The sequence below is a fragment of the Cololabis saira genome, chromosome 23, assembly GCF_033807715.1.
Source record: "Cololabis saira isolate AMF1-May2022 chromosome 23, fColSai1.1, whole genome shotgun sequence".
In the NCBI taxonomy this organism is placed as follows: domain Eukaryota; kingdom Metazoa; phylum Chordata; class Actinopteri; order Beloniformes; family Belonidae; genus Cololabis; species Cololabis saira.
In genome coordinates, this window is record NC_084609.1 from 34,533,418 (window position 1) to 34,544,647 (window position 11,230).

At 47.3% G+C, this 11,230-nt stretch overlaps 1 protein-coding gene across 1 annotated transcript; it reads left to right on the forward strand.

Moving 5' to 3' along the window:
- Positions 1-1,707: 1,707 nt before the first annotated feature.
- Positions 1,708-9,443, forward strand: LOC133423905 (neuroepithelial cell-transforming gene 1 protein-like). The gene is made up of 9 exons (XM_061714233.1): positions 1,708-1,999; positions 4,327-4,434; positions 4,655-4,819; positions 5,141-5,203; positions 5,427-5,600; positions 5,691-5,948; positions 6,033-6,203; positions 6,819-7,005; positions 7,843-9,443. The coding sequence occupies exons 1-9, from the start codon at positions 1,907-1,909 to the stop codon at positions 8,325-8,327; spliced, it is 1,704 nt and encodes a 567-aa protein (XP_061570217.1). The 5' UTR covers positions 1,708-1,906; the 3' UTR covers positions 8,328-9,443.
- The last annotated feature ends 1,787 nt before the right edge of the window (positions 9,444-11,230 follow it).

Consider the following 11,230-nt stretch of genomic DNA (forward strand, 5'->3'; position numbering starts at 1 on the left):
TTAGGATAAAAGAGGGGATAAAAGACTTGGAAAAGCTATTACCCTTACAAACAGGTACAAGAAGTTTACGCGATCGTCTTCATTGAAAGTGGAAACCGTGTGGGCCTCCTCCTTCCTCTGGACCAATCCACATCTGTGCTCAGTCGTACTCAGCAGGCAGGTTTTAATCTTAACATCTGGCTGAGTGTGCCAAAGTGGCCGGCTATTCATATTGTAATGGGGCCCCTCCCCCCAGGTCAGCTGATAAGAGCGAGCTGCTCCGGGGCAGGCCGCGCTGATTAATTGGTTTTATTATACTCAGCTAAATCAAAGTGCTCTGTGCTCTGTTCATATTGAGTTTACGAACTGCAAAGAGTTGTTTAGTTTCCATCTCTGGTTGACCGATACCAGACTAAATAAGCCGTCGCTGGTGTTTATCTGTTTGGTCTGCGCCATCGACTACATTTTAATAAGAGACCGTTTATCTTTTTTAGAAACACACAGAGTGTTGATAGATGATCTCAGATGGAATCAGAACTGTGTTTTGTTTTCAGCCGTTTTCCCAGGTCACACAGACGTCTGTGAAAGTGTCTATACACCGTGTTTAATGATAACTGCAGCCTTGTAGATGAATATTAATAAATAAATGGATCGATGTGCATTTTACCTCATTAGTTTCCGGGTTTTATTTCACGTGAACTCAAAATGACATTTATTTATGATCATTTTGTCTGTTGATTAGTTTTGAGTTTTGAGTTCTTTGCACAGAAGTTCTCTGTTAATATATATTGATTTATAGTTATATGTAGATGTTGATATATAGATTTATAGTAATTTTTACGTGTATAATTGGAGGTAAATATATGAACCAGTGTGCATATCTACTCTTACATAGTTAATCAAGTATATTTTTATACCATTGCTGTCTATTGTTCTCTATTATATTGTAGTATTATAGTAAAGTAATGATAATGTAATACTATGCATTATAATTACTTCTATTATTACAAACATACATAGTAGCACAACTAAATGCTGGGCGTTTGTTTTGTTTTCTTTTGTTTGCCTTGATTTGTTTGTTTTTGACTATATTTATATATACATATAATTGCATATAATTAAATTTTTTTTTAAATTTATTTTATATATTTTTTTAAATTCTGTTTTTTACTTTTTTGGAATCTTTTTCTGCAAGTTCGAAATAAAATCTTCAAATCAAATCAGGTCTGTTTCCATCTCCACAGTCTCCAGAATGCATCTTCCTAAAGATGCTCTTTGGTAATCAAATCTGAACAATGCCTTTAATAACCTTTGCTACTGTTTTATTCCATATTCCAGTTCCAGTCCATTATTGTTAAAAAAAACAGCACATTTTTTAACCTTCAAATATCAATGTGCGTCCAACTCAAAGGTCTATCACGGGCCAGGTTTGACTTTTCCTGCTAACTCTGTTCCCAGAAAAGCAGGCTGTCCGGCCGCAGCGCGCCCTCATCTGCACTGTTTGCACTAACCTCACTTAGCAGTAAGATTTGCCCGTGATCTTAAAGATTCTCACTAATGTTTGCACTTTGAGTGAATGCATAAACAGAGTCTGCGGGCAGAGTCTTGGGTTTTCCACGTAGACCAGATCCCTCCTCATCAGGAGCCAGTAGCGCTGAGCTCCTCCCCCGTCTCTGCCCCGGCTATAAAGCTCTCCCTCCCTCATTCTGCCTCATACCAAAGTTTAGAGAGTGTGTGTGAGGGCCACTCTCAGAGACCCCGGCCCCTAAGGGAAGAACACAGACAGGGGAAGGAGGATTTATTGCTGAAGGCCTTTTTTTGAACTTTCCAACAAGCCAGAGTTCTCATCCTTTCTTTTCTCTTATGTGGAGTACTTGGAGCTAACTTGCTGGGATTAAAAGGATACTGTTTTTTTTTACTGAAAGCTATGGTGGCTTACGATGAACTGGGTATCTTGGTGCCTATCAAACGGACTCTACAAGTGATAGACTGCCAGAACCAAGCCAACAAAGACTCAGAGGTGAGATACAGCAACAGCTGCAACAGCAGTGAATGTTTGTCTTTTGTGTCGTATGTGAAACTGTAAATGAATCAGTGCCGAACCTTGGTTTTATCACGCTTTGGGCACACAAGGGTTTTTAGACTTTGACCTTTGTGTTTGGGCACTTTGAACAATGCTCCGGGTTCAGTCAATCACTGGATCGCACTGTACCTGTCTGAAGTTGTGGCCTTTGCGTATTCCCTGGATGCTGGCCGGCAGAGGGTCAGTCTGGTTGGGAGGTAGACTCAGCGTATTCAAGGGACCACAAGCGGTGAAGCAGCAGGGTGCACTATTCTCAGTCAGTAACACTGCATCCCAAAGCAGTTCTCAGCCAGGAAGCCTGAGGTTCGATGGTAGAGCAGGGTTCTCGGGTGTGCACACCTGAAAAGGTTGTTCCGGCTGCGTGCTTCCACTGACAGTCAAATGCCTCACGAAGGGGAAGTTTGAAAGCAGTTCAAGAAGTGAGCCTCACTCTTACAGAATAGTTTGGCTTTACAGAAAGTTGTTGTTTTCGACCCCTGCAGGACTAAATGATTGATGAGATCAAATGTTGTTCTCTCTTCTTAATCAGCTCAAGTTGTCTTTTAATCACAGAGGGACAGTTGAGGTTTTAGCTAAGAAATAAAATAAGAAAGCAGAGTCTGATTAAAGGGGAAGCACGGGAACAGAAATGTAGACTCAAACTCTAACAAGGAGAAAAACCATGAACAACAAGCTGATATTTCCAACGTTATCATCTGAAGCTGGAAGCTAGAGCTGGTACACGAGGTCCTCATGAGGTACTCATGTTGACATTGTTCAGCTGATTAAGGTTCTCCATAAAAACAGCTCGACCTGTGCAGCTTCCTGAGTCCAGTCTGACTCACTGAAACTCCACAGTCAGGCCGACAGGAAAGGCAACTTTCTTTGCACTCTGCACCGTTTCACTTTACTGGTTTACAAAGAGCAGGACTAGTGACCTTTGTTATTCTGGGGCCACTCCCCAAACAACAGGAAGACCATAAAGGCCAGCTTCGGGAGCTCCCTCCCTGCCACTGCTGCTGCTCTTTGCTAACAGTCTAAACCTTTAAACACTCTCATTGTCCATGGATATGGAAAGGTCACAAAGTCAAGAAAAGGGGGGAAAAAAAGCCATGACAGACAGACAGACAGACAAAACCCAATGATGTCGTTGACACGCGGCGTCTCCTTGCTGGCTGCTGCCATCAGCAGGCTGCACAAAATTGTTCAAAGTGGTCTGTGGAGACCGCAGCCACAGCAGCCCCCATACCACATCAGACCACATGAGACCACATCAGACCCCGTCAGACCACATGACACCACATGACACAGAGCCGATCTCTTCCAGAGCTACGTCCGCCGCACCCGGAGCCTCAGTGGCGGCAGTGTTTCCAAAATTCGCTGAGCCAAAGCAGAATCCCTCTTGGCCTGAGTCAGGAGAAAATGCTGCTGCTCACCTTGAAAGGAAGCAGATCCTTGGACAGTAAGGCCTTAGGATTGCAAGTGTTTTTCACAGGAAGTGCTTGTTGCACCTGTGGCTCTTTCTGCCGTAGGCCTAAAGCAGGATATCATTGCTGCACACATTTACTACTTAGATTTTTCCCGGACTGCTGTGGTTGTTGGAGGAAATCCAAGCCGCTCTTTCCTTTCTGTGAGGGGGGGTTCACCTGGCCCAGGTGTAGCGCTGCTCTCACGCAAGGCTTTTCACAGAGCCTGTCTCAACCTGCAGACCTGAGCTCTTCTCTGTGGAAACACCTGAGAAGGGGAGGCCCACGGGTGCCGGTTTCCTGACCCGCAGCAGCGGTCTGAGCGGTCCCAGCACACCGGCCTCACTGGGACCGGTATTTGGATAGTCGGGGCAATCAGGAAGCATTCATGAGAACAAAAATCTCCTCTGGGGGGGAGATGTGGCTGTAGTCTGGCCTGATAGCAGCAGTGTGTGCACGGGGAGGGACGTAGAACAGCTGAGAAGCCTGCTCCTGTGCATTCCTGGCATTCCTCCAGACCCCCTTCCCCACCGGACCAGCAGTCAGAAGGGGTCTTTGTGCTCCGGGGGCTGGCTCAGCTCAGGGCAGCTGCCGGAGCTGCTTCCTCCCGGGTTGTCCACCGGTCCGCCAGTCTGTCTGCCTGCAGCATGCCCTCTGCTCCAGCTACTCCTCTGTCTGGGAGGGGAGTATACGATGAAGATTTATGGCCAGACCTTGTTTTGTCACAAGAGCTGAAGTCTTACAGTTGCACTGATTCTGAATGAGGGTCCCCCTGTCTGTTATCTGGGAAAAAAACGCCTCCTCTTCTTCTGTCTCCAGGAACCAAGCAACAAGCGTGTCCGTCCTCTCGGCAGGGTGACGTCGCTAGCCAACCTCATCTCGCCCGTGAAGAATGGGGCCGTCCGGCGCTTCGGCCAAACCATCCAGGTGAGTTCTGTCCCTGCGAGGCCCCTCGACCCTTCCACTCCTGACACACGTCTAACGCCTGGCACTCCTGACACACGTCTAACGCCTGGCACTCCTGACACACGTCTAACGCCTGGCACTCCTGACACACGTCTAACGCCTGGCACTCCTGACACACGTCTAACGCCTGGCACTCCTGACACACGTCTAACGCCTGGCACCTGCTCTTGTCCGCATGCAGGCCTCCTTCCGAGGCGATGGAAGGTCGCCGGTCGTGCCCCAGAAGCCTTGCAGCAAGGCACCGGCCCCAACACCGCCAAAAAGGAGGAACAGCACCCTGTGGTCGGAGACGTTAGACAGCCACCAGAAGGGAACTTTCTCCACCAAGGAGATCAAGCGCCAGGAGGTGAGATTCAACACAGAGCCGTACAGGCCAAGCACACACATGATCATGCTTAGAGATCCACACTACCACACTGGTTTATACAAGGCCCTGCAGTATTTGTACCACTGAATGAGTAGAACTAATAGCCATCCAGGGCACATGTCCTCATTCTGAGACCTGCCCAACCACCAGGCCCAGCTCTCTAAAGCATGGAACTGCACATGAAACGTTGACCCCATTTATTCCGTTCCAATGCTGTGTTGCTTTTAATAACGTAATGAGAAACCAGATTTATGTGTTTTGTTAAAGTATCTTTCTGTTCCTCCCTTTTCCCTTTCTCAGGCCATATTTGAGCTCTCTCGGGGAGAACAGGACTTAATTGAGGACCTCCAGCTCGCACGCAAGGTTTGTACTTTTAAAAATCTCTGAGGGAGAAGGGAGGACATTTAAAAGCAAACAGATTAAATCAAAGTCTGGCAGGCCTTCCATGTAGCCGTGCCAGGAGCTATAAAAAAGACAGGAATTGTTCTTCCATCTTTCTCTTGTAACCCTAAAGCTCTTCAGCCAGCTATTCTTAGCAGCCGGCCTGCATGTAATCTGACCGTTTGGGCTTTGTTCTGCTCCGCAGGCGTACCACGACCCCATGCTGAAGCTCTCCATCATGTCTGAGGAGGAGCTCACGCACATCTTTGGCAACCTGGACGCCTACATCCCTTTGCATGAAGACCTGCTGGCCCAGCTGTCCAAGGCCATCGAGCCAGACGGGACGGTGGGCCAGATCGGGCAGATCGTTGTGAGCTGGGTAAGTGTCCTTAAACGGAGCACTCGCTGACGACGGCCATGAGGATCGTGCTTTGATCGGTTTGTTAAAGTTTCCTTGCTCTGCCTGCAGCTGCCGAGGCTCAACGCCTACAAGGACTACTGTAGCAAGCAGCTGGCCGCCAAGGCCCTGCTGGACCAGAAGAAGCAGGACCGGCGGGTGCAGGACTTCCTGCAGCGCTGCCTGGAGTCTCCCTTCAGCCGGAAGCTGGACCTGTGGAGCTTTCTGGACATCCCGCGCTCGCGCCTGGTCAAGTACCCCCTGCTGCTCAAAGAGATCCTGAGACACACCCCGGCAGAGCACCCGGACAGCGCCAGCCTGGAGGACGCGGTGAGGACCCTGCTCCACGTGCCCTCACTCCTCTCACTCATCAGAACCAGGCTTGAGTCCTAATCACTCTGGTTGTGTGTTTAGATTGTCATCATCCAGGGCGTTCTGTCTGACATCAACATGAAGAAGGGAGAGTCCGAGTGCCAGTACTACATCGAGAAGCTGGAGTACCTTGACGAGAGGCAGAAGGACCCTCGTATCGAGCAGTGCAAGAGCCTGCTGTGTCACGGAGAGCTGCGGAGCAAGAGTGGAACGGTGAGAAAGACGAACATGGCAGCCTCACCTGATTTAAGGCTGAATTAGGGTTCTGCGTTAAACCTACGCCGTAGGGTAGGCGGCTATGCGGGAGTCTCTCCGTAGCCTACGCCGTAGCCTGACATGCACCTCCCAAAAAATTTAACGCGTCGAGGCGACGGAGACCAAACGCAGACCGAGAAGCTGTGATTGGTTTGCTTGGTAGCAACGCATTTCTAGTTCCAGTTCTCTCTCCGTCGCTATTGTTCACTGTGACTGGAAAAGCCAGAAGCTAAACAAAGAATCAACTAGGGATGACGATAACAATAAAATTGTTGCAATTCAGTCACATTGGGGGGTTTTCGAGCATGAATCGCCTTTTCTTTTCTCCGCAAAAGAACACAACCCCCTAGCGCTCTGGGGTGGTATTGCACCGCAGCGAAATGGAGTGATTGAGAAGTCTGAAGGGTTCACAACGGCGTCACGGCAACGGCGTAGGCTCTGCGTTGGTTTAACGCAGAACCATAAATGAGGCTTTAATCAGACCAGCATGGTCTTCCACAGAAGTGTTTTCTGTTCCATATATGCTCAGAGCACTGGGTTTTAATAAGTTTTCTGTTCTCTGGTTGCTTTCAGAAGCTGCATGTGTTCCTGTTCACTGAGATGTTGGTCCTGACCCGGCCCGTCACCAGAAACGAGCGCCAGTGCTTCCAGGTTTACCGGCAGCCCATCCCAGTGCAGGGCCTGGTGCTGGAGGACCTGCAGGACGGAGACGTCCGCATGGGCGGCTCCTTCAGAGGCGCCTTCAGCAACGCAGACAAGGGTGAGCCTCCTGTCCCAATATGGCTAGCCGTTTTAACATTTAACAGCTAGACTGGATTTGTGTTGCAGATATCCGCAATTCCATTCTTCCTAGTCAAAAAGAGCATTTCAGATATCTACAGTTACTTTCTTCCTGTCCACAATTGTCATTTCAGATATCCACAACATCATTCTACCATTACAGATATCTACAATTCAGTTGCAGATATCCGCAATGTGAATTACGGATATCTGCAACTGAATTACGACTAGCTGTAATTTCAGTTTCAGATATCTACAATTTAATTCTGACTAGTCATGATTCCAGTTCAAGATATCTTTAATTCCCCTCAATTCAAGATATCTACATCATACTTTCTAGAAATCTTAAATTAAGTTTTGACTAGTCGTAGTTGTAGATATCTTGAACTGGAATTATGACTAGTCAAAATGACGTTGTAGATATCTCACACTGGAATTACGGATAGTCATAATTTAATTGTAGATATCTATAATCAAGTTATAGATATCTTGTAATGAATTTTAATTAGAGATATCTCAAATTGGAGATATCTTTAACTTCCATTCTACCTAGTCAAAATGTAATTACAGATATCTTGAATTAGACTTTTGACTAGTCAAAATTACGTTATAGATATCTTGAATGACAATTCTGACTAGTCACAATGTAATTACGACTCGTCAAAATGCAGTTGTAGATATCTGCAATGCTAATTCCGGATAGTCAAACTTAGCCATTAAATGTTAAAACAGCTTGCCATAGTCCCAATGTTTCCAGCAGCTACTGTTCTTCCCCTCCTTAGTCCGTACCTAAAGTTTTTTCTCACTTCCTCCGCAGCCAAGAACATTTTCCGCGTGCGTTCCCAAGACCTGAGTCCCCCGCAGTCCCACACGCTGCAGGTCAACGACGTCTTCCACAAGCAGCAGTGGCTCAACTGCCTCCGCGGCGCCATCTCCGTCCAGCGGCCTGCCGGCGACCCCCCCGCGCCGAGCCCCCCCCCCGAGCCACGCCTGCTCCAGGCGCCGCCCTTCCTCCGCCTCCGCCATCGTCCCCATGGAGGAGCCGGACGAGAACTACCTGCCCCCGACCTCCCAGTCGGCCCCCGGCTCGCTGTGCTCCACCGCGACCCCCCCCTCATCCCCCTCATCCCTCTCATCCCCCTCATCCCTCTCATCCCGCTCCTCATCGCTGTCATCGCCGCCATCGCCGTCATCGCCACTCCCACACAAAACCAAAAAAGACAAGAAATCTATTTATTCTTTGGGGAAAAGAAAAGAGACGATGGTGTGAAGAGAGGGTGGCAGGAGAACATGGACTCCTAACAGGACTTGATGCTCTTTTTGTACATAAAACAGAGAAACTCGGGGCTTGTATTTATGCGCGTCTACGTGCTTGCGTATTTTTACACCAGTGTTCTGTGTTACTGTCCTCTTCGGCAGCTATCTACTTCCCCCCCTCCCAGCGTCCCGTAGAGACGAGCTCCGGGAACGGACGCAAGCTTTACACATCAATCTGTGTCACAAGCTTGTTGATTTCTTAAAGAACGAGGGGGTGCAGCAAATCCTGTTTACTATTAAGTTGATATTTAAGCTTTATAGCTCTATTTTAGACTTTTTGAGGGGATAGTAAAAGTTTTACAATTTTTTTTAATCAAAACTGATTGTAGTTTTTTAGTATAAGGCAGCACTGTTTAAGCCTTGAGGGCAGGTGTTTTTTACTTTTATTTTTTACTGTATTGAGGTATTGAAGACACAAAGAAAGAACGAGTCCCCCCACCCCCGGGGGGAGAGATGTACCACACAAAGCCATAAACGACCAGAGGACGTGTCTTACGTTGGTACATTCTTGAATGGCAGGTTGTGAAACCTGGACACTGTTGTATTTACTACAGAGGCATTAATTTAAATCCCAAACGGATGAGAATTTCTCACAGCAATAATAATGTTCAAATCATGTCCGAGAAGAGATGAGTTTTGTTGTAAGACAAAATTTTGAACTGAGCCATTTTTGCAAAAAAGAGAAACGCTTGTTAAGAACCAAATTGCTGACTTTTCAGTGCAGCATCTTGCATGGAGCTTTAGTTGTGGCCACTGCCTGCACCGGTAGAGGCAGCACAACGCACAGAACCCTCCTTGAGGGACACTGCAGCCAAAGATGAGGACGTTGACGCAATGTTGTTGAATGGGGAAGAGGACGGACAGGAAGGACACGATAGTATGTTTTGAGACGGATTGCCAGTGTGAGATGTAAAATCTTGCTCATGGATGTTGGATGGTAGAAGTAAAGGAAGATGGAAGAAGTACGTTGGGGCAGGGAGATGGAAAAAGGTTTTTTGAAAGTGTTTACGAGATGTTTTGGTTGTTGAGATGGAAACTAGAGAAAGAAGCAACTTTGTTGTAATTGAAAGAATAAAGACTGGTGTAAGATTTGCAACTGAATTTGGATGTCATGTGTTCATTCTTAATCATCTTGGGAGGTGTGCTTCCTGATTTGAACAGGAGGACGGACCCTTTTCATGCTTCATCCTAACCTGGAATGTTGGTAAAGTGACCTGTTCACTCACAGAGGCAGGAACTTTATCAGACAGGAACTTTAGTGTGTGATCCTGCACGGACACAAATCCAGTCTGTAGCCATCCGGCACTAGAGACAACAGAAATCAATACATGCACCGAGGTGACAACAGACATAAATACATGCACCGAGGTGACAACAGACATAAATACATGCACCGAGGTGACAACAGACATCACTGCATGCACCGAGGTGACAACAGACATAAATACATGTACCGAGGTGACAACAGAAATCAATACATGCACCGAGGTGACAACAGACATCACTGCATGCACCGAGGTGACAACAGACATAAATACATGCACCGAGGTGACAACAGAAATCAATACATGCACCGAGGTGACAACAGACATAAACACATGCACCGAGGTGACAACAGACATAAACACATGCACCGAGGCGACAACAGACATAAACACATGCACCGAGGTGACAACAGAGATAAACACATGCACCGAGGTAACAACAGACATAAATGCATGCACCGAGGTGACAACAGACATAAATACATGCACCGAGGTGACGACAGACATAAAGACATGCACCGAGGTGACAACAGACATAAATACATGCACCGAGGTGACAACAGACATAAACACATGCACAGAGGTGACAACAGACATAAATACATGCACCGAGGTGACAACAGACATAAACACATGCACCGAGGTGACAACAGACATCACTGCATGCACCGAGGTGACAACAGACATAAATACATGCACCGAAGTGACAACAGACATAAATACATGCACCGAGGCGACAACAGACATAAATACATGCACCGAGGCGACAACAGACATAAATACATGCACCGAGGTGACAACAGACATAAATACATGCACCGAGGTGACAACAGACATCACTGCATGCATCGAGGTGACAACAGACATAAGCACATGCACCGAGGTGACAACAGACATCACTGCATGCACCGAGGTGACAACAGACATAAATACATGCACCGAGGTGACAACAGACATAAATACATGCACCAAGGTGACAACAGACATAAATACATGCACCGAGGTGACAACAGACATAAATACATGCACCGAGGTGACAACAGACATAAATACATGCACCGAGGTGACAACAGACATAAACACATGCACCGAGGTGGCAACAGACATCACTGCATGCACCGAGGTGACAACAGACATCACTGCATGCACCGAGGCGACAACAGACATAAACACATGTACCGAGGTGACAACAGACATAAACACATGCACCGAGGTGACAACAGACATCACTGCATGCACCGAGGTGACAACAGACATAAGCACATGCACCGAGGTGACAACAGACATAAGCACATGCACCGGGGTGACAACAGACATCACTGCATGCACCGAGGTGACAACAGACATCACTGCATGCACCGAGGTTACAACAGACATAAACACATGCACCGAGGTGACAACAGACATAAACACATGCACCGAGGTGACAAAAGACATCACTGCATGCACCGAGGTGACAACAGACATCACTGCATGCACCGAGGTGACAACAGACATAAATACATGCACCGAGGTGACAACAGACATAAATACATGCACCGAGGTGACAACAGACATCACTGCATGCACCGAGGTGACAACAGACATAAATACATGCACCGAGGTGACAACAGACATAAACAC

Bases quoted from the DNA above. Each gene is read 5' to 3' on its own strand.
- LOC133423905 (XM_061714233.1), top strand. From the start codon at position 1,907: ATGGTGGCTTACGATGAACTGGGTATCTTGGTGCCTATCAAACGGACT. The intron at 4,820-5,140 runs GTGAGATTCAAC...TCCCTTTCTCAG, and splicing joins AGGAGATCAAGCGCCAGGAG to GCCATATTTGAGCTCTCTCG. The intron at 5,204-5,426 runs GTTTGTACTTTT...TCTGCTCCGCAG, and splicing joins ACCTCCAGCTCGCACGCAAG to GCGTACCACGACCCCATGCT.